We start from the raw sequence: 27,684 nt of genomic DNA on the forward strand, positions 1-27,684 counted from the left end.
AGGCCAGGAGATGATAGACTAGGGAAACTCAGGCTAGTAGGAGAAAATGCAAGATAACAGCCTAGGCAGATAACTGGTTGGAACTCTGTAGGTAGTTCTGTCAATAAAAATCAAATAAAATTTGGCTCCCATCTTATGACCTGTGTTGGCAATGTAAAGTTAACTGGAGTAACCAACAGTAAAAACTCTTTAATCAGATCTGATCCTTAGTGGGTGAGTCTACGTGGCAGACGGCATGAATCGTGCATTGCAGAGACCAACTGGCGGCTACAGGAATGGTGCTTCGAGGCGGGCTTTGGCTTCCTCAGCCACGACCGGCACATCACGACAAGAGACATGCTTGGATGGGATGGACTCCACCTTTCCCCTAAAGGTAAGCGTGTGTTCTCTTCTAGGTTGGCAGACCTCCTCCGGCAGGCTTTAAACTAGGCTCGTTGGGGGAAGGGGAAGTTGAGGGCGGAGGAAACATTGGACTGCCAGAGCAAGCAACACCCACAACTACAGCCCAGCCTAGACCAACGAGCAAAATGAATAAACAGGTAAGCGACGGGGCCAGGGCAACACTGGGACAAAGGGGTCAGTACACACATCCACAGGAGGCCTCAAATGCCTCTACACAAACGCTCATAGTATGAGAAACAAGCAGGAGGAACTCACCCTCCTGCTAGCTGACACCAGTCCGGACATAGTGGGGATCACTGAAACGTGGTGGAACTCAACGCATGACTGGGTGGTGAATGTCGAGGGCTATAGGCTGTACAGGAGGGACAGGATAGGAAGGAGAGGTGGGGGCATCGCACTCTATATCAAGGAGGAATACACATCCTCATCAATTAGCAAGGAGTCAGAGGAAGGGCACTCTGAAGTGCTTTGGGTTAAAGTACAAGGCAGTTGAGGGTAAAGGGACTTAACGGTGGGGGTCTATTACAGACCTCCCAACCAGGGGGAAGAGCTTGACCAGGAATTCTTAGGTCAGCTCACTGAGGTAGTGAAGTCTAAGGATGTGGTGGTCATGGGGGACCTGAACTTCCTGGACATCTGCTGGGAAGAGCAGTCAGCCAGGTCTGACCGCTCACGTAGGTTCTTAGCCAGAGTGCAGGACCTCCATCTAACCCAGGAGGTGCACAGCCCCACCAGGGGAGACGCCTTGTTGGACCTAGTGCTGGCCATGGGTGACGACCTGGTGAGGGGGCTACGGGTGCCTGACCACCTGGGCGACAGCGATCATCGCCTGCTGGAATTCAGCGCAAGGTGGCAAAGGCCTGCAGTAAGGCAGCAACCCTAGATTTCAGGAGGGCAAACTTCAATGAGCTAAGGAAGATAGGGAAGCGCTGAGGTCCCAGAGGGAAGGGAAGGCAGGTGTCCAAGGAGAGTGGTCGCTCCTTAAGAAGACAATCCTCCACGCCCAAAGGAAGGTAATCCCAGCGAGGATCAAAGGGAGCAGGAGGGCACACAAGCCTCCATGGCTCACCAAGAGCATCCGGGAATGTCTCCTTGCTAAAAGGGTGGCATACACCCAATGAAAGGAGGGGACATCACCAGGGACGACTATACTGCAGTTGCTCGGAGATGTAGGGCGGCAGTCAGGAAGACCAAGGCAGAGATGGAACTGGGGCTAGCTTTCCAGATTAAGGACAATAAGAAGTCCTTCTTCAAATACATAGGGGGTAAAAAGAAGGTTCCGGGTAATGTGGGGACCCTGCAGGACATGTTGGGGAATTTGGTCGTCACACCAGACGACAAAGCTAACATGTTTAATGATTTCTTTGCCTCCGTCTTCCTAAGTAGAGACCAGAACAGTTACCTCCCTGCTGGGCCCCCCTTGGGCCCCAGGGGAGGCACACCTGGGCCAAGGGTTAGTGAGGAACTAGTTAGGGAGCTTCTGGAGGGACTGGACGTATTCAAGTCAGCCAGTCTGGATGATCTCCACCCTAGGGTTCTAAAGGAATTGGCCAAGGTCATTGCAGGACCCCTGGCACGGCTTTACGAGCACTCATGGTGCTCTGGTGTGGTGCTGGAGGACTGGAAGAGGGCCAACGTGGTTCCCATCTTCAAAAAGGGGAAGAAGGAGGACCCGGGAAACTATAGGCCAGTTAGTCTTACCTCAATCCTAGGCAAGCTGTTTCAGAAAATTATTCTGGCACACATCCACAAGGGGCCAGCTGGGGACTGCATGCTTAAAGGCAACCAACACGGGTTCATCAGTGGCAGGTCCTGTCAGACCAACCTGGTGGCCTTTTACGATCAGATCACCAAATCATTAGATGCAGGGGTAGCAGTAGATATAGTCTTCCTGGACTTCTGGAAGGCTTTCGACACTGTCTCTCACCCTGTTCTCATCAAGAAAATGGGGGACTGCAGTGTCAACACCCACACAGTCAAATGGGTCGCCAACTGGCTGGAGGGCCACACCCAGACCCAGAGGGTGGTAGTGGATGGGTCCTTCTCAACCTGGAAGGATGTGGGCAGTGGGATTCTGCAGGGATCGGTCCTTGGGCCCACACTGTTCAACATCTTCATCAGTGACTTGGACGAGGGGGTGAAAAGCACCCTGTTCAAATTTGCTGATGACACTAAGATGTGGGGGGATGTGGGCATGCTAGAAGGAAGCAACAGACTACAGTCGGACCTAGACAGGTTACAAGGGTGGGCAGACAAGAATAGGATGGGATTCAACACAGACAAGTGCAAAGTGATGCACCTGGGGAGGAACAACCGGCACCATACCTACAGGTTGGGGAACTCCCCTCTTGTCAGCACAGAGGCAGAAAAGGATCTTGGAGTCATCATTGACTCCGAGATGAACATGGGCCGGCAGTGTGGGGAGGCAGTTAGGAAGGCCAGCTGTACCTTGTCATGCATCCACAGATGCATCTCGAGCAGGTCCAAGGAGGTGATCCTCCCCCTCTATGCGGCACTGGTCAGGCCACAGCTGGAGTACTGAGTCCAGTTCTGGTGCCACACTTTAAGAGGGATGTCGACAGCATGGAGAGGGTCCAGAGGAGGGCCACTCGCATGATCGGGGGCAGCAGGGCAGGCCCTATGAGGAGAGGCTGTGGGACCTGAACCTGTTCAGTCTCCAAAAGAGAAGGCTGAGGGGGGATCTAGCGGCCTGTTATAAACTAGTCAGGGGGGACCAGCAGGCACTGGAGGAGTCCCTGTTCCCCCGAGCACCGCCAGGAGTGACCAGGAATAATGGTCACAAGCTGGCGGAGGGTAGATGTAGGCTGGATATCAGGAGGCGCTACTTCATGGTCAGGGCGGTTAGGATCTGGAACCAGCTTCCAAGAGAAGTGGTGCAAGCTCCTACCCTGGGGGTTTTTAAGAGGAGGCTAGATGAACACCTTGCTGGGGTCATTTGACCCCAGTACTCTTTCCTGCCATGGCAGGGGGTTGGACTAGATGATCTACTCAGGTCCCTTCCAACCCTAGAAACTATGAAACTATGAAACAGTTTATGGAACAGTGGAGCTAATTACTGCATAGTAAGTGTCACCGTCTGTACATGCTGACCCTTACTGTACAGTAATTCCTTTACTTGGCAATTAATTTGTTACCTGCAAATGCAAGTAGCAAATTAACTGCTGAGTAATTACTGTACAGTATGGGATGTGTAGATGGCTGACTGGGAGCAAATTTGCTCCTGGTCAGCTGGGCAGCAGTGGACATGAGATTGCTCCCTGTTCCTGGGAGCTGTCTGCTGCTGGGATGGGCTCTGCCACTGGAGCCTGGGTGGGGACAATGTCCCCCTGACCCAGCAGCAGGGTGCTCCCAGCCCCTGTTCCACAATCATGATCACTGAGTGGGGGCTGGGAACAAGCTCCTACCCCCACTCTGCATGGGGAGAGTTCCCGTCCCGGCCTGGAGCTGGCCGCGACCTGCCCCTGACTGGGACAGTTCCTGAACAGCCCCAGGCTGCACAAAGAAGTCTGTACATGCAACCCGGAGATGGATGGGGACTGCTCCGTTTCAGTGGATGGGGCAGGGAGCTAGGGCCTGCCCCTCCCCTGCAGCTCTTTCTAAGCCTCTGACTGGGGAGCTGGGGCTGGGAGCTCCCTGCTGGTAGAGCAGAAGCTCCCAGAGGCAGGGAGTAATCTCCCAGCCCCTGGTAGGCCCTGTGCTCTTTGCCCTGTGCCACAGTAAATTAAAGTAAATGCAGCCTGCAGTATTTTCAGATGGAGACATGTCCAGTATTTTCTTGTGATTAAGAAAATGCCATTTTTAGTTTAATAAAATTTCAACTACGTTTCATAAAAATTCAGCTCAAATTTAGTTGCTGTCTACCACAGCATTGTGAGAACCCTCCTGAACTATCTCCTTCCACTTTCTGAACAGCTCCTCTTAGAATCTCAGTGTAGGTTTAGGGCATCAAGAGGTACAACTAATAGGATCTTCACAGCTCACCAGCTGCAGGAAAAGTGCCAAGAACGACACAAACCTCTCTACATGGCCTTCTTTGACTTCATGAAAGTCTTTGACTCTATCAGCAGAGAAGAACTGTAGAAGATCCTTCTGAAGTATAGATGTCCACTGAAATTCATCACCATTTTCTGCCTGCTCCTTGTATGTTAGCGGTGATTCTCAGTAACAGATCTATCACAGATCCTTTTGAGGTTAAGATGGGAGATAAGCAAGACTGCTTCACCACTCCAAAATTCTTCTTGATATTCCTTACCATGATGCTACATCTTACCACCAACAGGCTTCCAGTTGGAATAAAACTAAACTAGTATATGGGTAGTAAACTGTTTAATCTCAGCAAGCCAAAACCAAGACCACCCTGACTTCAGTCATCGAGCTCCAGTATGCTGTAGTATGCTGTAGTGCATGTTAACTCAGAAGCAGACCTTCAGGCAATCATCAATGTTTTTACCAAGGTGTACAAGAAAATTGGACTGATGCTTAACATTCAGAAGACTAAGACCCCCAATCAGCAAGCTCTTAATGAGCAGTCCCCAGCTCTGGTAATTCAGATTCACAGTGAGACTCTGGAGAATATTATTTCCTGTACCTCAGAAGCCATGTCTCACAGAAATCCAATATCATTGCAACTGTGCAAGTGCAGCCTTCGTATGCCTAAGGAAATGGGTGTCTGAACATTGCAATATCATATCCAAAACAGAGCTAATCATTTATTAAGCACTTGTGATTCCAACTTTACTGTACAGAGCTGAGACATGAACAATAGGCCTGTGTGAAGTGGCTAGTATTTGCAGATTTAGCTGATTTGGGGGACAGTGATTCAATTCGGTGATTCAAATCACTGATCTGAATCTATTCGGCTGATTGAATCTCTGAATCACCCAAGCCCATCCCCCACCTGCTCTGCCAGCCTGGCAATGGCTGCCCTGCCTGCCCCAGCTCCCAGCACTTTGAAAAGAAACAGTCCTGACTCACCGGGTGCTACTGGGCGGGGGGGAAGGGGGGATCCCTGCTGCCCCCCACTGCCCCATGCTGGGTGGGAGGATCTGTGTGAGCCCCCCTGACCCTCCCACCTGCTGTCCCAGCCCTACCATGGCTGCCCTGCCCACCCTAGCTCCAGCCCTTTAGGAAAAAAATACCAAAACCCCTCAAACTCACTGGTTCCTGCCTGGAGGGGTCAATCCCTGCTGCCCCCACTGCCCCATGCCACATTTGGGGCTCTTCACGAGCCCCCAGAGACCTGAGGCAGCTGCAGGAGCCAGTGAGTTCAGGGGGTTTTTTTTCTTAAAGGGCCGGAGCTGGGGTGGGTGGGGCAGCCATGGGGGAGGCTGGGACAGTGGGGGGGTTGGGAGGCTTATGCAGACCCCCCACATGGCATGGGGCAGTGGGGGGGCAACAGGAATTGCCCCCCTGCCTAGCAGCACTCGGTGAGTGAGGGCTTTTCTTTAAAGCACCAGGAGTTGGGGTGGGCAGGGGGGCTGGGGGAGCAGGAAGGGGATGGGGCTTGGCAGGGGTCTCCCCACCCCCTACTTACCAGCTCCAAGTCTGGCTCCAGCTCCCTGTTGCAGCAGGTGGGGACTGCCCAAATCAAAGCTCTCTGAATCTTTTCTGAAAATTTGGAGAGTTTCAAATTGATACAGACCTTTTTACTGGTCCCCTATTTGGCCACTGAATCAGGCCAAATCTCCTCCAAATTCAATAAGCACCTGAAGCTTCACACAGCCCTAATGAACAACATACAAGAGACACCTCAAGTTACTGGAGAAGTACCATCAACACTGCTGGTGGAAGATTCTTTGAATCCAGTGGGAAGACAGATGCACCAGTATTAACATTCTCACACAAGAAAACACCATGAGCATCGAGGCAATGATCATCCAAAATCAACTTCATTGGGCTAGCCATGTCATCTGGATGTCTGACTCTAGACTCTAGAGTCTATAGAAGCAAGTATATTCTCCCAGCTCAGTCAAGGCATACATTCAAGAGGAGGGCAGAGAAAGTGCTCTAAGGGCATCCTCATGGGAGACTATTGCCCAGGACTGCCCCAAATGGAGGAAAGATCTCAGTACTTTGAAACCTTATGATGACAACAGGAGACTGTTGTGTGTTTGGTGGCTAGGGGCCTGGGTGCTGAACTGCCAGCTGAAAGGTTGTGAGCCCAAGGATCAGTGTGGGCATCTCAACTTCAGCTTGAAAGAGCAGCTCTTGTGGGTTTGGGAACTTTTAGTTACCTTCTGAGGTTTCTGGTATGTCATGACTGAAATAAGAATCCAGAGCTACGCACCCCAGATGGAAATGCACTTGAGTTGCATCAGAGTCTGTTGATCTCAGATAGGTCTTGTCAGCCATCTTTGGACCCACCGATAAGATAATCAAGGAAGACAATCACCCTCAACTGTGAGAGATTGCTGAAGAAGAGTTGCTTCCAAAATACAGCTCTTCAAGTTAATTTTCTCTGTATGGTGCTTGGATGCTAATACATTGATGGGCACATTCACAGGGAGAAGAAATTTCTCTACTTTCAGAACAATTTCAGTGGCAGCAGACTTCTGTCATGAAACAATGACACTACTATGATGCCAGATTTCAGCAGAGCAGGGTCAGATATTGAAGTAGTCAGCATCTACTATGGTGCCAGATTCTGTGAAGAATTGAATATCTTGTAGATCCCAATGTCATACTTATAGTAGTTGCTCTTTAAGCCTCAGTACCCAAAGTGATCAGTTTTTTTGAAAATCTAGTTCTTTGTTTTGAAAATCTGGCTCCATGTTTATGTGCCTAAATGAAAGTAAGCTTTTTGGCAAATCTAGCATCTCTTGTGGTTGACTCAGTAAGTTTTTAACTTTTAACTTTTGAAATGTTTTAAAGTATTATACAGCTCCCAGAGTTCCTGTTTTAGAAATATTTGAAGCATTAGGATCACAGAAAAATATGATAGGACATAGAGTGACACCCCAATCATAAGCATGGCAGATATTCATAGCCAAGCAAGCATTCTGTGTGTTGGAACATAGTGAGCAGCATGGCAGTTATAATGTGCAAGGTAAAAGGAGAAACATGCATTCAGTTTGTGATTGCATTTTTGATGGTCACAATTCTAAGAGAATACTACTTGCCCAGCATGAGCCCTTCCTGTAAATAAATCTGCCTCTCACTGAAGCTTCAAAATACTCTTTCACTGTTTTATACTTGTTTTACATACTTGTATGTTTTCTAGTCACAGGTAGAAATTCAGTATTATAATTAATTATTCATTTTTGTAAAGAATTTTAAGTTCAAAATCAAATTTGCAATTGTTTCTAGTTTTTTCACTGGTCAGAGAGAGACAGTTTACTGTGAGGCTTGGGTGTGATTGCTGATATGATATTTGGCTACCTGAGGAAGGCTGCAGACATCCGTCTCCCTCCTCCTGCCAGGCTCCTGAGTTAGTCACAAACACAGAGCTTTAGATGGACACATTTCAGTTAAATTATTTTCTGCCTTCTTACAGCATAACATAAGCTTCTTAAACTCCAGACTCCACTGTCAAGAATAGAGTGGTTTCAGAAGTGCTGAGATTCCAGGGGGACTTTTCTCATTTTAATTAGAGAGTTACTACTTCATACTCCACGTAGCTATATGGCATTATCAGTCGTTTCAACCTTTCATTACTTTCACAGTTTGACAAGAGACTGAATACAAGTATTTGTTTGGCTAAATAGATTAAGTTCTGAAGAGACAAATTCATTTAAAAAATCCTACGAAATCTAGTGGGCAAGGCAATCTTTAGTTTTAATTGAATTGCAGTCAAACTACAAAATATTAATTAGTGTTATACAGACTGTTTATGTCTTGCTCTCTGCTGGACAGTATAAAGGCATTAAACAGAATTCCGGTGTACTTCTCCAAAAACAGACTTCCTAATGCAATCTAGAAAAGGAAGGAAGTGTCTTAGTTCTCATCGTGAACTCAGTGGGCGCTTATGTATGTGACATGGGTGCGTCTATATGTGCGCTTTACTGCAGAGTTGACCAGTTAGCTCTGCAATAAAGCATCACCATCTACATGTGTGCTCCTTTTCGGGTGCAATAAATTAATTAACTCCAATGTAGTATAGTACCGACTGGGACAAGTACTATCCTATGGCAGAGTTATTTAGTGCACCTAAATGCATGTGTAGTCACTGGGGCAGGCTGGGGCATGAAGGTGTTATAGTGTGTGCAGTACTGTACGTAGGCTCCTGGCAGCCCCGGGTGAACTTTTTGTATTGGGCCCCCCCTTCACCAGAGATAATGATAATGATATGATAATGATAATCAGACAACGGAAAAAAAGTTTACCATTTTCAGGCCCCCTTTCTGTCTGGGCCCTAGCCAGCTGCCTGGTTTGTCCATGCTGGTGTCTGGCTCTGAGTGTGTGGGCTGCCTGCTGGCTAGCTCTGCACTGTAGCACCCTTGTGGCCCAGCCAGCCCCTCTGCAGCACACCGAGCTGGGGTGGAGTAGCTCTGGGTGGCAGGCTGACCTCCCAGGCGTTCTCCCAGCCAAGGCTGCTCTGCCCTGGCTCAATGAGCTGCAGTCCTGGGTACACGTGTAAATGCTGCACCTGGGAGCAATAAACTCCAGTGTGAACTGTGCTGGATGTACCCAGTGACAGGAAAGGTAAATACATTGACTTGTTTTGAGAGGCTGTCTGTGACAGGAAGGAATTTTATTTCCTTTGTCTTGACCTCAAAAATCTATGAAACCAAATATTTGTAAGATTTTTTGCCATCATTGCCCTCATACTGGACAACTCCAAAGTTGTTCCTTTACTGTGCTAACTCGGAGAGAAATTCAACCCGGAAGAAAGGGCAATAAAGGCTTGGCAATAGTGAATTTCAGTGAAGTTGGAAATTCCCTACATCGCAACAGAACTGACAGTTGCTCACACCCTGGATTCCATGATTACTATTACAGATAAATTCCACAAGCCTTTTTTTTTCCTTGTGAAGGAGTGGAATGTAAAAACAATCTCATATAAAAATAGCGCTTATGTGGAAAAGCATAGACAGGTGACTGTGCTGGGTCTTCTCCTGCATTAAGGAAATTGGTTTCAGGTGCAGATTAGTGCTAGAGTGGTAAACTTCACTGTAGCTATGGGTAGCACCAGGATTATTCTAAGATTCCTAAAGAAACAAGCTATATTATTCTGGATGGCTGTCTATAATTATTGCTAGCAATCAGGATGGAGTTTTTATTCACAATTTTGGAGAGAGGAGAGGAAACCTCTGATTTATACAAAAGGAGAATGAGTATTCCATGATGAGTGAAGTTGCATGTTACTACTGACTACCTTTTACCAAAAATCTGTAATGGCTCTTTAAATTAAACTTTAATAACTTTATCAATAAAGGCTCTGGCTCAACTGAGACCTTATTTTAAACTTGGGAAAAGTGGCCATTTTTCAAAACCTATGCAATGTCCTATAACTCTGAGGTGTATTCATTTGATCATTCATACATATTCAAAGTCTCAGTGTCTCCATGTCAGTTAATAAACTTACAAAACAGGTATACAATGAAATAAAATTAAGTATATTATTATTATTAACTAAATGCTGTTTTTAACATTTATGCCGAAACTTCAGATCCTGTCTAGTGACCGTGTCTTAAAACCCATGTGAATTCTCAAATAGGTCCATACCATGGCAGGGAGTAACACAGAATCATCAGCTTAAATATTAGTCTGCATCTGAAATGCTCTTTCCATACTCTGGGAAAAAGATATCACCTGTGTGTTAAATGATTGGAGACAGAGACAGTTGTAGTTAGGAGCCTAATCTCTCTTAGATGATCTCTAGAACTCAAGCTTGACATTTTAACTATAGAAATACTTATAAAGTATTCCTTACACAACGAATCTACGTGAGATCTTACTGCAGATACTTACACGCGTCGGAAGGTCGTTCGAATATCCATATCTCCAGCTGCTGGTGTTTCTAGTATGGCATGCAGAGGAAAAGGGGAGCAGGAAGACAGTTCTAAGTGAGAGATGGTGGTTTTTCTTTTTAAGCCATTTTGGTTTCAAACATTTTTTTCAAACTTTTTTATTTTATCATTTCAGGCCAAATTTTAAAAGGTATTTACACAATTACCCGCATTGAATTTACCCTACATACCTTCAAAAATATGCCCTAGTGACTGGAACCCAATGGTTAATACAAGGGGTTCTGAATTCTATCTCGGGGTGGGAAATTCATCTTAATTTCTTGATGCTTCAATTACCTGTCTCTAAAATTTGGCTGGAATACTGACCTCACAAAAGCATTGAAACCCTCAGTTAAAACCTGTTAAAGATGGGCCAAATTTGAATAACGTTAATAATATAGTACCAGTAATTTTAATAATTTTATATAATAATTTAATAGATTTAATAAACTGTTATCCATCCTTTGGAGGCAAGAGATAAATTCCCTTGAATAGTAGAGGCATGCAGAGGGTCTAACTGGGAAGTTATATATTAAGAGAATGCTTACTTTCCCTTGTAAGACAGTGTGTGCTGCCAAACCACCACTCATAGAAAGTCTTTCCAGAGTTGCAACCTCTGCACTATCCTGTGTCTTACAGCTAACCTGTGCAGCTTCAAGTGTCAACAGTCCTGATTCAATACATTTGTAGGCCATCTCTGCCCATGCAGCTCTTCAGAGTTTAAGCTGTTGTTATCCTTTAGCACAGGCGTGTCAAACAAACAGCCCACCAGCTGGGTCGAGCCTGCAAAGGTGGCTCATCTGGCACACAGGGCATCTTGTGGGATGCAGCACCCACCTCCATGGACCAGATCTGGCCTGAGGGCTTGTTGTTCCAGCATGTGGCACCTAGGAAGTTAATGCCATTTGTTTGTTTGCCCCATTACCCATCAAGGTTGCCAGTACAGAAATAGAGGGGGTAGCAGCGATGTTAACTCCATGGGTTCTGAAGCTGGGCTGAAACAGTGGTTTGGGCAGCTGTGGGGATTACCACCACTGCTTGCAGGTCCTGTGGCTCATGGGAAGCCCTGCCAACTTGATCCAGCCTGCAGGAAACCCTGCAGTCCAGATTCAGTTCATGGGGCTTTAGCAAAATACCTAACAAGCTTGACACCCCTACTCTAGCAGAAAAGAGGAGTTATGGTTGATGCTGTTTGCACTGTTTTAGCAAAATTCTTGGTAATTTATTTGACAGTAAATATAAATTGATAGATAAATGTATTTCCTTTAATCACTGGTAAGCTTTTACAATGCACCTGTTTTCAGGGCAACACATTAGTGCTTAGCATAAACACCTTATAAAGTTAGGCAGCTAATCTTCTGCCAATTTTATAGTTCCAGAAGCTTCTGCAGGACTTAAATTTGACAGGAGGAAAGGAAGTGATAGGAGTATCAATCTTCTGAATTTTTCTAGTTTTTTCCCCTTTTTTTCATTTTTCCACACTGAGGTACTGAGCCTTTGGCAAGCTAGTTTATTCTCAGCATTTTTTTCTAATTTTACTGATTTAAATGCTCATGAAAATATGAGATTGAGGTCAGGATAAAGCCAAAGATAATGTAGAATAATCTTCCCCTGATCTCTTTATGTTGATCTTTCAATGCACCTCACTTCTGGTTTGAATTACACTGTACTGTTCATTCCTCAGCCTGCAGCCCTGCCATTACATATCTATTCTAATCTGTAGCATTTTTACTGTCTTAGGCTGGGTTCAGACATTACACTTAACATGCATTAAATGAGCAGAAAGTGATTTAAAGCCATAACAGAACAGATGTTCATGGCACTTAAAGCACTTTAAAAATGGCAGATCATACTCCAAGGTAACCCTTGGTGGATGTGCTATCAGACTAAAGTGCTTTAGGTTAGAGCACTTTTTTGAATACAGATGCCACATCCATCATGTGTTAAGCTAGGTGGCATTTGCCAGCATCCCAGAGGCCCCTTGCTCACCTCTGGCAGAGCTTGCCTGTTCTGCCTGTGCCAAGCTGGCCCCACCCCCTCAGCTGTCACTCACCTGTCACAGCTTCTGATCCCAGTGAACCATGAGACACAGCCTGGCTGCGGGAGAGTGGGGGGAAAGCTGGGAAGGGGGTTTCTGTCCCTGCAGCTGCCCCGGCCCCATGGTGCACCACAGTCCAGCCAGAGGGGCTCCTTTCCCCCAGCTGCAACGAGCAGCAGTAGCACAAGTTTCCTACACTGCTTTTCACCATGCCAGGAACTCTGAAGGCAGTGGGAGGTGGGGTGTGGTGGAAAAGGAGACCCTGCTTTGGTGTGGGCCCAGCCTTGCCCCCACCAGAACCTAACCTGGGAAATTGTGGGGAGGAGGCTACACAGCAGGGGGCTCCTTTCCCACCCACCCCCCTCCCAGAGTGCAAAAAGTCGTGCAGGGAACTTGTGTTGCCGTTGCTGGCTCAGTTGGGGGAAGGGAGCCTCCCTACCATGAGGCTCCCCCACAACTTGCTGGTTGAGGTCTGAGGGGGGCTCCCTTCTCCCCTGCCACATGGACCCCCTTCTCCCACACCCACTGCTGACAGTCCCCACCAGTGGGGGGGGGGGGGGGGGGGGACACTCCTGGGAAGCATGCAGGAGTGCCTCCTGCCTGCTGGCCTTGCCCAGTACAAACAGGCACTGAGCTCTGCCCCTACCTCACCGAACAGTGCATGTCTGTTCGGTTGGAACACACTCTAACTTGTAGCACTTTAAGTAAAGTGCAATAGAGAGCTTTCTGCCAGGGGCTTTTTGAATATCTGTATTTCGTCTTGGGCTCACACAGCTCTGCCAGTATCTGAAACATACACCCTCTGCTGGTGGCTGCTCTATGTAAAGTAAAAAGGTTTCTCTGTATAGAGCAAAGAAGAGTGGGGCCAAAACCTAGTTTAGCAAGGTATTTAAAAAGTTACAGTGCTGAAAATATTGGCTTACCATTGACAATAAGGTTGAAGTTACAGCTATCAAACTTGTCCTTAGTAGACACCTCACATCTGTAGCCCCCTGCATATGTCATTTTTGCATCAATTATTTGCATTTCAAAAACATAAACCTGGAAAAACAGACCAACCCACAAAAAGAAATTAGAAAAATAAAGGATAAAAGGATGTTCGCAGACATAACTCCCGCCCCCCCAAACAAACAAAAAACTGGTGCTTTACTTTAAACTTGGTGCATTCCCATGCTGAGCCCCACACATGCCAAAAAGTGGCAGCGCATTACTTCAACCCAGCTCACCTGACATCTGTAGAGATTGGGCACTTTAGTAGGGCTTTTTTGGCACTTTTATTTAATAGCTGACTGAATCAGCTGATGTGCCCGATCTTTACAGACGCTGCAGAGCTGAGTGGAAGTATTGTGTTGCTGCTTCCAGTAAAGTGCAGGGCTTTTTGTTTTTGTTTATAATGTCTGCAAGCAACCAAAGAGATATATAGATATAATACAAATATAGCAAACTAGAACATGATGAGTGATAGATAAAAAGTGAAACATAATATAACTCTCCATCCACTGAAAAATCAGTTTATCTCCCAAATATGCAACTCTGACCTTCTCTAACGCCAGGCTAGATTGTTGCCAGAAAGCTTACTTTTCTCAGATCAAAGTAAAATGGCTGAAGGACATTATCAGTACACATTTTCTAGGGGATGACATGTTGGTAGCAGTAAATTCTGCTGTTCTAACTGGCAGCTTACATACAGCAACACAGTCATCAGATGCAGTAACTGCATGAGTAGCTTCAACAGGAACAGAACCTCCATCTCCAGAAAATATATGTCTATTAATTTATATACAGACATGTCTATTATATTGCATCCAGTAGAGAGCAGTATTGATGCACACACATAAATGAATATATTTTAAAACTAGGTTAGGACATTCCCCTTAGAGAGGAAGAAACTACGGGCTTCTTTGTGTTACAACTATCTGTTTATTTTTGGGCAAGAGATCACACAGTACAGACTAATTTTACTGTAAAAATAGACTTTTTGTTTTTTGTGATAGTTACTTTGTTTCCATGCCTAAACCAATTTCCATTCTAATGGGTGGTTGTCTAAACATTTCTATAATGATAATTACACAAGAACACAGAAATTACCATATTAGATTGGCCATAAGGGTCAGTTTAATTTAATATCCTATTGCAAACAACAGCTAATATGAAGTACTTGAGAAGAAGGTATAAGGAACCTGGCAGTAGGCAGTTATGAAATAAGCTGCCTACAAGAAATTTTTATTCCTAACACCCATTAGTTAAAATGTAGTTTATATGCTGAAGCATGATAGTTTATACCCTTTTTTAAAAAATCATGTTTTTTAATCATCATTATTATTATTATCAGTCTGGGCGTTATTCACTGCTACCATTATAACATATTTAGTTGACTAAGTCTTTATCTTTCAAATCCTTTATCGTTTCCTCATGGGCACGAAGAGTGATGGTATTTGTTTATTGCCTCTGTTTTGTCTAAGTCCTCAGGATGTATGCTGGTTGTACCTTGTTGTTTCTATCATAGTGGTCATGAAGCTGGAGATGGGTCCCCACTTTGTTTCCCAGATCCATCCATTTTCCTTTGAACCATTTTACTGATGGCTTCTTCAGTAGGCTGGCACCTGCCACAATGGCAGTAAATGTGATGTTTCCACCTACAAAGAAGGGTTTTAAGATGAGGCTCTAAGTGATGTTTAGTATTTCTGTTACAGCACTGCTATTATATGATATGTGACAAGATAAATATAGATTCACATAGTAGGTGCAGTTTACAATATTAGTTGGGTCAGACCATGTACTTACCAACAGACACTTCTCCATCTTGAGGCCGGGTCACAAAGAGCCCAATAGGATCCAGAGGTAGTTCTGGCTGAATTTCACTAGTTGGAACTGAAATAAAAATGTGATATTATTAACTATTGCTTTCCACTTTTGCCTCTCTCCTAACCTGTGCAGAGAATCCTTTACATTGGTTCAGTGTTTCTCACATCATTCTTCTCCACTCAGACATTTTCTGTTTCCTTGAGGCTTCTTTTCCCACTTCAGTGAGGTCTACCACTTGTTCAGCTACTGTTCCCTATACCATGGCTGTTGGGATAACCTGTTCCTATTCTTTCTTTCAGTGCATGAACTAAGGTTCGCCCCACCATCAGTTCTTTTCACCTGATTTCTGGATGCTGTCTGTTGGTGGTGGAGGTGAACCTGTAACAGTTGGAGCAGACTCTGTGTCTAAGACAGCTGAGGCAGAAGAAGCTTCAGTAGGAAGGACTGCTTCAGACTTTTCTGGAAAGAAAGGCAAAGCAAGGTTAGAGAAAGCCCTGTTATTATTGGCTATACCTGAGAAAGTTATACCTTCCAATACTGAACATTAAGAAGTGCACAGGGATCAGCTATTTTCTTGTACAGCTTAAAAAGGGACTTCTCTGTCATTCTACTCTACTTGTAACACTGCAGGAGCAGGCATCCCTTCGTATCTTAAGCATGGAACTCTGCTGATCAAAGAGCTGGTATCTGACATTTTAAACAACAGTTTTGACAGGAAGAATTTTACAGATAATTTGTTTAATGCTTTTCTATCCTTTGTCTTCTGTGGTGTAAGTAAAAGTTAGGATGAAAAACACAATTTTGTTTGATATGATCTTTGATAAACAATTAGCCTGTGCCTAAGATTTTTTTTAACTTATTAACGTAATATTTATATTTAGCTTAGAATGTATCTGATTCTTTCTCAGACCTAAGGAAAGGCATTTTGTGCCCAAAAGCTTGCCTAGCATCTCTCCCAACTATACAGTTGATCTAATAAAAGGTATGACCAAAAATCCCTTGATTCTTGCATATTCCCTGGACCATCATGGCTACAAGAACACTTCTACCCTACTGCTTCTGTGTCTTTGTTATTTGTAAGCATGGCTGCTATAACAAGCTCTACCTGGGACTGACTTCAGATACCATCAGAAAACGTTAGCTGGTTAATACACAGCTGTTCACTTCCAAAGTGAGGAAGTCAGCAAGATCACATTACAGATCTCTGGCTGCTGGTGAGGTGCAAGATGAAATTTAGTTATTATCTACAGAGGCCTAAGTAGCGTAAAACCAGTCATCCACTCTGTTTTTATCTGGAACAGGTTATCTCTACAGAGAAGGCACACTGCTAAAAATGCCTAAAAGTGTCTTTAAGACTGTCAGAAGACCTCACAAAGGCCACGTTACTGTTAGCAAAATGAACAGTGGTAGGAGAAAAAATCTGGTCTGAGCTAAGGCCTTGCAACAGTGTGGACAGAGAAGGAGGTACAGATTTTGACAGAGATTTGTGAACTTGGGGTAAAGGAGAGGGGTGAGGAAAGTTCAAAATGCATTTAGAATCACTGATCTTAGTTTCTTTTCACTGCTTTCCCCATCTATCCTATTAAAGTATTGTTGTAATAAGATGTCACAGGATATTAGCTGCCTATATCTGAGAGATTTTTCCACTTCCAGTCTAAGCTAGTGTCATGCACCCAGATACACTGGTGACACAGAAATGCCTATGATAATATGTAAATTACTCACTGTTCCTGCAGAGTTCCTCTTGAAGCCTGAGCCTTTAGCCAGTGGCTTGCAGGCTAATTAAAGGGAACACATTAACTTCTTTTATCTATATCTACAACACATTTGAAATAACTTGTTAACTCTTAGAGATTTTATAAAAGTTTTGCTATATTTCCTGTTTCTTAAAACTCCACATTCTGGAATCATGGGAGAATCTCAGTTTTTATTTAACTATTTCATTTCTAGCTTTCAGGGTTGCAGGAAAAACCTTGAAGATATGAACCATAAAAACTAAGGATGCATGTACATGAGCCCAGAGGCTGCTCCAATGCACTGTAATTACAGCAATTAATCGAGTCTGCTGGATCATGGTAATTACTGTGCTCCAGCGAGCCTCTGTGTCTTGTGTATCAGCATCCCCACACTTCAAAATGGCAGTGTAACTGCTCTAATTAAAGCATTCCCCTCTCCCCATCCCTGCAACTCCTGAAGCACGTGTAAAGACACCCTAAGAAACCAGACAGCAAATCAAAATAAAATAACACCTATTAATTTTAAAATCTCATGATTTTAAGTATCATTTTCATGGGCCTAGCTCATGATTTTTGAAGATATGGTTGGCAGTGCTAAGAAAATATAGTGATCTTAGAGGCACTGTACCTGGTTCTTTGACCTTGAGCTCAAATTTGACCTTGGAACTCCCTGCAATTACAGCATATGTCACATCATCATCTTTTTCAATGTTATTGATAGTCAATGAATGCTTGTTCCCCTCAGACTTGATGATATATTTCTTGCTTTCAGTAATTTCAGCACCAGCTCGCTGCCACTTCACCTTGATGCCAGCTTTTTCTGTCTCTGCCTCAAAGATAGCTGAACCTCCTGTTGTTGCCTCTGTTGTCTTTGGCTTCTTGGTAAACGCAGAAACTAAAAAGAGAGAAGGGAAGCATTTACTTCTGTTGTTGTCATTGTTAGAATCACGTTTTGTGGTTATGATAGCTCTCCGTGTCCTTACCTACTTCCTGTCAATTTCCACAGAAAAGTTTGGGAATATCAGACTTTTTACTGACTATTTGTCACTGAAGTATCAAATCTTTTCTACGCTATTATACATGGAGTGGCAGATTAAGCTGGAATGGTTTGAAGATGTTCCCAATTGCAGTACCCTGAGGAGGTCAGAAAAACTGTATCCTCCTCCTTCTCCAGTCAAACTAACATTGCTGCTATGATGATTCCCTAATTCTCTAATTCTTCTAATGCACTTACATATGAAGCTGTCCATTTTGATTTTCCATAGTTTCATTTAGATACAGGATTGATTTAGATCCTAGCTGTGTCTACACAAGATACTGAGTGTACAGTAGCCCAAGACTACTGCGCAGTAGCGTTGCATGGCAGAAAGCGCGATGTGACACTATTGTGCAATAGTCACAAGCTACTGTGCAGTAAGCATCACAAAAAAGCTGTTCCTCAGCACAACTGCACAGTAATTCCAGTTACTGCACGGTCATTTAGTACTTGTTTATACTTATTTATACAAGTTCTAAATGACTGTGCAGTAACATCTGCATGGTTAGCATCTTGTGTAGACATGGCCCCTGTTTTTTTTCATAATGTTGCTATTAAATTGATTGTACTGTGGGGGCATATATAAGTGTTACATTTAGATTGCCCTAACCAAACTTCGGGTGATCTAAATTGCTGGTTGTGCAAGCATTCACAGAGCTTAGGTAACCCCAGAAATGATGAACCAGATCTAAAGTTAGTTCTCGGCAGATAAGGGTTACCCTGGCCTAATGAATGCTTACATGCATCCCCAGCACAGCCCCAGCACTAGGAAGTCCAGCCACTCTTCACAGCCGTGAGGCTGTGGAGTAGGGCTGTTTGAAATTTCACCGACAGTTTTGTTTCGATGCTGTTTCGACTCATTTTGAGCTTGAAACAGCAAAATTGAAATGAAACAGAGAATTTCGAAACAGCCTTGAAACAAAATGAGACGAGTTGAAACGTTTTGAAATTTTCGAAACGTTTCAAGTTTTGAACCTCAAGCTGGCCTTGCCTGCAGGGAAACAGAAACTAAAGTAAGGAGAGGGAGGGGGAAGGAGTACTCTCATTATTGACTGTGTAGCTGGCCAGTGCCTGTCATCCTTTCCTGAGGTCCCTTCCAATCCCAGTGCTCTCGGGGAGGGATGGAAAAACTGCATAAAAGGCTGCATTGTTTGAACTGCCCTGCTTTCTGCATTGGTGTCAGTTGAGTGAGGGCGCACCTTAACACACATAGTGTCACCCACCCATGTCATGAGTTTTTTGCCTGTCAGCAGCTAGAGTTGCAAGGCCCCAGAACCCAGACTTCCCCTGCACCTATCTCCTTGACAGCCAGCAGGCTGTGTGGCCACAGCAGGGCCTAGCAGGCCTGCAGTTTTCACTCGCCTGTGCCCCAAGACAGACACAGTCCCACAAGCACCCATGTCACAAGTTTTGCCTGTCAGCAGCCAGAGGTGCAGGGCCCCAGAACCCAGAAGCCCCTGCACCTATCTCCTTGAAAGCTGCCAGGCTTCATGGCCTCAGCAGGAGCTAGCATGCCTACAGTTTTCACCTTGCTGAGCCTTAACACACACACACAGTGTTACCCATGTCATGAGTTTTGCTTGTCACAGCTTGAGGTGCAGTTTCCCTGAAACCCATGCACCTATCTCCTTGAAACTTAGCAGGCTTCATGCCCTCAGAAGGGGCTACTGTTCCTGCAAGTTTCATCCAAATCAGGCTAGAAATGACAAAGTTATAGGTTGTTTTAAGCTTCCCAATTATAGCCTATGGGTGAAATATTGAAAGTGTTGAAACAGCGAAACTGTTTCAATTAAATGAAATGGAACAGCAGTTTTGAATCAAAACAAAATTTGAAACAAAATGGTGTTCTGTCGAAATGTCAAAACGCAAGTCAAAATGGAATGGTGCCATTTTGCACAGCCCTACTGTGGAATGTTTACCCCCTGACCAGGCTATTTTTACCCTCCTGACCTGCACACCTGCCAACCCCACCCAATGTCACCAGCTCTACCCAGACTTAATTACCTCCATCTACCTGCGCAAATGCTTACATGAGACAAAACCTGAGTTAGGTTTAGGCAGCTTAATTTCATTTTTTGATTCCTGTCTATGTAGTTATTAATGCACTGCATGATCAATTTGGGGGTGAAAGTCATTTTAAGCATAAATTTTCACAAGTGATGAAAGACCAGATCTACAATGGTACTGAAGTGCTTGACTCACTGGGTACCTACACATGTGCCGGGTGTCTGCTCCAATGCATGCTAATTAGCATACTCCAACAGTCTCCATGTCACATGTATTTAGTGCCCCCATGCTTCAAAATGGTGGTGGACACACTTAAAAGCTTATCAAACAAGGCTTAAAGCACCCCTGCTGCCATTTTGAAGCACAGGACGCTAAATATACATGATGCTTTGGGTGCTTTGATGGGAGCAGGTCTTAGAGTTACTCTAATTAAAGCCCCCTCCTTCCACTCTGGAGCATGTATAAAAGATACCCACTGATTTCAATGGGAACAATGCACTTAAAGAGATCTTAGGCATATACATACTTTTGAAAGCATGCACCTAAGCTCTTAGCTAGTAGTTATAACTGGTGGCTTTGAGGTGAAGTCTGGCAGGCACCAGTACTCAGTCTAATTACTATGCCATACAAATAGCTGAGTGAGCCATTTCTTTGATCTCAAAGGGCACATCTAGATGAGTGCACAACTGGTTTGAGATGCTGTAAGAGGTATGCTAAGAACTAAAAAATGTTCTGCATGCTGCATATTTGCAGTGCAGGCTCTGAATTTGATACCTGGATTCCCAGGTATCAACAAAAAACCCCCAAAAAACCCCACCTGGAAAAAAAAAAACACAAGGAATGGTCTTGTAGTGTTCCCTGAGGCAAGTGGATGCTGGGTCCTCCAGCAATGCTTTGGCATATGGCCAGAGCATCTCTATGGTGCTTCTGCTGCGCTAGCATGCTGCCTCAGTGTGTGGGGCAAACAGGAGCGGTGCAAGGCTGTGGCTTGGCGCCAGGTACTATCCTGAGTAAGCAGGGACCTGGGGTGGGGAGGCTGTGTAGTTCTGGTGGGCCATGTGGGTGGGTGTGTGGGGGGGATGTGGGGTGTGTGGAGAGTTGTGGGGTGTGGCGGGGATCTACGGTATGTGGGTGGGTATGGGGTTTGTGGGCAATTTTGAGGGAGGGCCACCACATGCTCCACCCCCCTGCCCGTTGTGCTGGCAGCCTGGGTTCTGCAGTCTGTACTTGGAGAACAGGCCCAGTCCACCCTGACTGAGGCCACCCTGCTAGTGTGCACCTTTGGACAGGACAAGGAAGGCTCCTGACACCACATGTGGCTCCTGTCCAAAGGCATGTGTTGGCAGAGTGGAGCGGGCTGGGTCAGGCCAGGCCTGTTCTCCATGTGGCTCAGGAGGTGATGCATGGCTGCAGGCCTATGGCCTAGCTGGCTGTTGCTACCAGCACTGGGGGCTGTGCACCACAGGGGGTGGGGGGAGGCATGTGGAGGCCCCCCATCAGATCCCTCCACAAACCCTACATCCCCCCTCACACCTACCCACATACTCCACACCACCCCCATGTTCACCCACAGCCCCACCTACCTACATCCCCCCATACCCACCCACACACCCCACATCCCCCCACACCCCTTCCCACCCCCCTCCTGCAAACCCCACATCCTCCCATCACACACCCAGTGTGCCCAGCTGCCAGATAGATGAGACCTGCTGGCAGGAGCTGTGGCTGCAGGGGCAACAGTCCCCACATCCTGGTGGAACCCTGATTTTTCCATGATAAGAAAACCAAAAGCAAACATCAAAGCATAGAGATAGTTAGAAATTATTTTATTATGATGATAGAGGCACTGGTAGGCTTCCAAACTGCTTTAACATTGTAAATATATCAATAAAACATTACCCAACTGATCAATCTCTGTGCTTGCTCTCTCTCTCTCTCTCTCTCTCTATGTATATATATACACACACACATCTAATAGTCTTTTGTTTGAATTGTGGAACAACATGGATTTTGGGGTATTTAAAAGAGTAAATTTGAGATTTTTTATCAGAGAATTTGCAGTTTTTAAATAGGGAACACTAGGAAGAGGAGCCTGCTCAGGGCTGGCACTTAGGACCCAGCTGGAGAGCAGATGAGGTAGCTGACCTCCTGGCCATTTGGGGCCAGGAGGACATGCTTTGACAGTTCAAAGCAGGCCACCACACTGAGAACATCTTCTAGGTGATAGCTGCCCAGATGGCAGGGTGGGGGCACACATGGCAGCAGTGCTGCACAAAAGCCAACTGTGCAGCCATAGCCCACTGGCGGCTGGCCCAAAGGTGCAAATGGCTCTGCTACAGTGCCATGCCACAGCCCAGGCATCCATGTGGTCTCAGTCCAGTTTGGGCAGATGTGCAGACATGGGGCTGCAGGTCCAAGGGGGCAGGTGCTGTTGCAGGTGGCAGCAGGTCACAGCCGGGCAGCAGCCCCCATTGCCAGACTGCTACAGTGGGTAGAGGGTACAGGGGCCGCTCTAGGTCAGGGCTGCTGCAGCAGTCCAGCTGGCATGGGGGGCTAGTATCTCCCATATGGCAACTGGCCATGCCTCAGAAGCTCTTGAGACCAAGTAGCCCTAAGCTGCTCACTAGGGCAGCTTTTTATACTGCCGGAGGCAGCACAGGTACTGGCCCTAGCCTTCATTCAGCTCCCCCTGGCTGTAGATACGAGAGGAGCTGGGTGGGGCCAGTTTGCCTCAGGTGGCACAACTTGCCCCACAACAAAGTGCATGTTCAGGCATGTGTGCTGAGGCAAAAATCTCTGGCACAAATTTGTGCTGCTCCGATTTGAGCTGCTGCAAGCGCATGTGCCTGCATGTGTGGACACACCCAAAAAGCACATACCAAGGATTTAAATAACCAGAAATTTCCTTGTCTCAAAATGGTGACTCTAGAACTTTTGTTATCATTTTGTAACAAAATGAAATAAATGCAATTAACTATCCCTCTATGTACATGTATTTAACACACAATTATCTTCTAAGAACTTTTTGACATGCTAGGGTTTAAAAGAACAAACAGATATTTAAGTAGTGGCTTCTTTCAGGCTTAAATTTCTCACATAAAATGTGATTACTGTTGCTTACTATTTGGAAATTCTACTTTGGTTAGCTGGAAAATATCAGCAATTAAAAAAATGAATATAGGAATCTTCATACAGAACAAACCAGGCCCATCTACTCCAGGATCTAGTCCTCCTACCATACCAGAGTGCAAATGGTACATCTAGACTAGGGACAGAAATTATATATAAACCAGTATAAGTGACTGGAAACCAGTTCAAATCTGTAAGGCAATAGAAATTCAGTGCACAAAACTGCTTTCAAAATGGCAAAAATTGGTTTAAGATAAACCTGGATCTAGTATCAGACTTAATTGATTTAGATTAAATCAGTTTAATGAATTTCTGTTCCAGATCCCATCCAGATTCAAGTTAACTCACAGTCCCCAAGCATCCTTGGATGCTTTGCACCTTCCCCACAAACCTTCCCTTGAAGGGTGGGCAGGCTAGCCTTGGCCCAAGCTGTTTGCTCCAGTGGAGCAGGGAGGTGTGCTCTGGCATCCCCTGGCTTCTGGCCTGTGCCACTGCAGGCATGTGGTTGCATTTCTGGAATCTAAAGTGAATGGCTGTTCACTTGCTTATCAGTTCAATTTATACAACGTAGACTAACTTGCAAAGACTGAACTGATTCAGCCTTGGAGTTTTTAACTCTCTGGACTTAGCCCTAATGCCCACTTCCTACTGTACCAGAATAAATCCACAGTTCCCTTAGTCTTTCTATTTTGTCTTTGATACAACCAGTATGCAATAATTCTGTGGGAGAGGTAACACTGCTCTAATAGTGACCCTTATACATTTCTTCCAGATAAAGGAAATGTGGATGTTAGCCTGTATTCAGATACACAGTTCCAGTTCTGGGTGCCGCACTTTAACAGTGATGTGGTAAAACTTGAGAGAGTCCAGAGAAGAGCTACCGATATGATTAGAGGCTTGAATATGAGGAAAGGCTGAGGGACATGGGGCACTTCAGCCTGAAAAAAGAGAAGGCTGAGAGGGGACTTGGTAGCAGTTTACCCCTATGTTAGGGGAGTATATCAGGGGCTTGGTGAACAACTGTTCACCAGGGTTCCCTTGGGGAGAATCAGGAGTAAGGGCCACAAACTCCTGGAAGACCTTTTTAGGCTCAACATTAGGAAGAAACTTCTTCACAGTTAGGGTGTTCAGACTGTAGAATAAGCTCCCTCCCAGAGGCTGTGCAATCACCTATCCTGGAAATCTTCAAGAGGAGACTGGATAGTCATCTTAACTGGGGTCACCTGACCCATCTGTCTTTTCTGCCTAGTGCAGGGGTCTAGACCGGATGATCTTCTGAGGTCCCTTCCAGCCTTACAGTCTATGACTCTATGACAGTTAATATATGATAAATCAAAATGTTTTGTTTACACGATGCCTCACTTAGATGAACTGTTTTGGACAAAGTTGAGAATTAATTTTTAAAAAAGTGATTAAGACGAGATTGAACATGTATAGCAACTGATGATTAATTTTGGTTCACCCACAAACCCATACTTAGAGTATGTCCTTATCTAGACCCTTGCCTGTTTTAGTCTTCTTGAGGATCTAATTTTATTGAAACAACTTCAATTCAATGGTATCCTTAACATTTATTTAGAAATTTGTGGTGTTCTTTGATTCAAAGTTAGAACTTTTTGTATATATTTTGGCACTAGTGAAATATCTATCATTTGTTGATTCTGGGTCATACTTTGACTACCTTTTACTAAACCATTGTAATTGACCTTGCTGTATCATGTGTTTATAAATTCTTCATAATTCCATTGCATGTTGAATTATCTCCACTTTTTGCATATCTTTTGTTCCTTTTTCATTTGGGCAAGTGAATATTAGTACATTAGCTTGTCCAAAAGACCACAATAAATCTGAGAATTACCTTTAAAAATTTTATACTATTTTTAAATATAAGCAGACGGGTATGTAAAGAAGAAGTTTAGGTTGTATGCATATTCAAGCATGTGCATTACTTATTATAGCTGATCCCTTGCAAATAATGCCTTCTGTCCATTTTGCAATATCTGGAAACATCCCAGATTCTTTGCTGACATAATGTAAATAGTGGAGTTGCACAGCAAAGAATTTGACCAAAACTGTTGTAGAATAATAATGATTTGCATCTTTTTTTCAAAGGATTGCTAACTGATCTACAAACCATAATAAATTACAGATGACTTGCAAGCATTTTTTAAAATGGGGTTTACATTGAATTTTCCCTCCTTTTGTTATTAGGGAAGTCTGAAATGTGGTTTGTCTTTCTGTTTTTACATGTTATCAACTTGATAAAAAAGGAAACTGTTTTCCAGTTTTGACTATAGTAGGTTTCACTGAATTTCCATTGTAATTCTTAAGAATTTCTACTTCCACGAACAGATGAAAACTTGAGCATGCTTCTTTGGGGATCTAATTTTCTTTGGGGATCCTGTCCTATTCGTATTATTTTAATTGGTTCTTAGGTCAAACTTGAAAGCATGTATATCCTGGCATGGAATATGATCCTTCCTACTTGGATGCCCAACATCATGTGCTTATCCTCTGATGCAGTATTGTACTGCAGAAGACATAACAGCCTGATACTCAAAAGGGTACTATGGATCATTGCACAGTTATTTCAAACAGCAGGCTCCACAAACAGAACTCAGAGAGAGTCTGAAGAGTGCTAGACTGCTACACAATGAGCCAAGTCAGCACTGGACACAACCGCTGTAGTATCTATTACCTGGCTCCTGTCCCCATAGCTCTGAAGATAAAGACTCAGAGAAATATTTTTATTACTAAGTGCCAACATCATCAACCATCTGTTTAACTACAAGAGAGTCCATAAATATATTAATTACTTAACAACAATGTGGCCTGTAAGGATTCCAGCCTACAAATAGCAATGTTTCAGGACGTGCATCTCTGGCAGTAGGTCTCTCTTCTAGAAACTCTGCAAGAGGATTAAGTTTCTTATATTTACACAAGATGACTCAACAGAAACAAACTGTTGGCCAGGACTATATTCAGACAGATATTTCTTTTCATCGCTATATCAGACTCCTTTTCCTTTTCTTAACTCCTTAGGGATCTGAATATGTGTGTGGGAGTTTAACAGCAACTATCTCTGTATCCACAGCTTTCTGCCAAAGAAGCAATCCAATTCCCATTTGATGTAAATGGAGATGGTGTTAGGTTTAAAAGCTCACCTGAGAAGCTAGATTTGTAAGATTACTTCCTTGAGACCTGAAGATTCGAGGATCATTTCCCTGCATGTGGGGGTCAGAGCCAGTGGGCTGCTCATATGTGCACAGGAAGAAATGGAACATCTCACAGAAAAGGGCTTTGGTGGGGCTAAGAGAAATTGCTGGTGGTATAAATTAAATAGGAACATTCTTGTCTTCCATGCTCTTCCCCTTCAGCAAGAAAAACTGGAATAACTGACAGGAATAGGTAGAGTGGGAAAAAAACAGTACTGAATTCTCTGACTTGGTGTTCTCAGTTAGTTTCATCCACTTCACATCTAGGATAGGTGTTATCCTAATTTCTCCCCTTGTTATACCTGCACACTCATACCAATTGACTAATGATTCTGGTCTCTCCTGCACTCAATCTTACCCATCCTGGCTAAGTAAAGACAGTCAAAAACCCTGAGGCTGAATCAATTCTGAATCTCTAAAATGCAGAGATTAAATTGAAACAGAGGTGAACATTTGATTCAGAAAATGCAGCCACATGCCTGCAGTGGCTTAGGCCAGAAGCCAGGGAGTGATAGAGCTCATCTCTCTGCCTGTGTGTTCCCTTCCTTTTCCTGTTGCCCCCCTGGTCTCTGGGATTTGCAGTCCAGACTTACAGCAGTAGGACTCTTCAGGGTTTCTCATCACTTCCGTTTCCTGCTTCCAGGTGTCTCTGGGATTTGTAGTCCACAGTCACAGCCAGCAGTACATTTGAACAGGGGAAGGGGTGTTTAACCTCCCTCCCTGGCCCCAGCCCCCAGCTGGAGTCTGCCAGGGTGGGGCAGTTGCCCCACTCCACCCCAACTGCAGACTGGGCTGTATCCCCAGCCAGGCTTCCCCCACCCCCTTGTCAGTCAGCCCTCAATGCTCCAGCTAGGGAGCAGAGGGGTGGGGCCAGCCCTGCTCTCTGAAGCACACAGCACAGCACAGCCCATGGCTGCAAAATGTTGGGATGCTGGAGGACTCTGATTTAACTTAAAACAGGAAGGTGTCTGGGATAGAAGTTCTGTAAACCAGCTTGACCCAAATCTGTTAAATCTGATACTACACTGAACCAGGTTTATCTTAAATCAGTTTGAACACTGAGCTTCTGTTTTGTTACAGGTTTAAACTAGTTTCTGATCACTTAAATCAGTTTATGTGTAACTTCTGTCCCTAGCCCCTATCCAATTCCCTTCCTAGTTCAAAACTTCCTTAAGCCCTACCAGCAAAACCCTCTCCCCCTTTATGTATACACATGCTAAGAATCTCTTTTTTTGCCTATTCTTTACCTCTTGACATGTCAAAGCCACACTCTCAGCTCAGAAGTCCCTCTCCTTTGATACTTCCCATCTTCCAGTGTCGTTTCCCACATAAACACATCTTTTTAGGC

The 27,684-nt window shown here is 44.7% G+C and overlaps 1 protein-coding gene across 1 annotated transcript in view; it reads right to left on the reverse strand.

Annotated features, from left to right (window-relative positions):
- Window positions 1-27,684, reverse strand: part of MYBPC3 (myosin binding protein C3) — a 108,602-nt gene that overhangs the window by 70,312 nt on the left and 10,606 nt on the right. Inside the window, exons 2-8 of the mRNA XM_090033128.1 lie at window positions 17,578-17,844; window positions 15,553-15,672; window positions 15,193-15,279; window positions 14,896-15,044; window positions 13,332-13,449; window positions 10,333-10,381; window positions 7,801-7,845 (exon numbers count right to left, since the gene is read on the reverse strand). Of these exons, the coding sequence (XP_089889254.1) occupies window positions 7,801-7,845; window positions 10,333-10,381; window positions 13,332-13,449; window positions 14,896-15,044; window positions 15,193-15,279; window positions 15,553-15,672; window positions 17,578-17,844 (835 nt within the window). The remainder of the gene's footprint in view (window positions 1-7,800; window positions 7,846-10,332; window positions 10,382-13,331; window positions 13,450-14,895; window positions 15,045-15,192; window positions 15,280-15,552; window positions 15,673-17,577; window positions 17,845-27,684) is intronic.

Source organism: Crocodylus siamensis, chromosome 2, assembly GCF_052110815.1.
Source record: "Crocodylus siamensis isolate JL-2025a chromosome 2, ASM5211081v1, whole genome shotgun sequence".
NCBI classification, from domain to species: domain Eukaryota; kingdom Metazoa; phylum Chordata; order Crocodylia; family Crocodylidae; genus Crocodylus; species Crocodylus siamensis.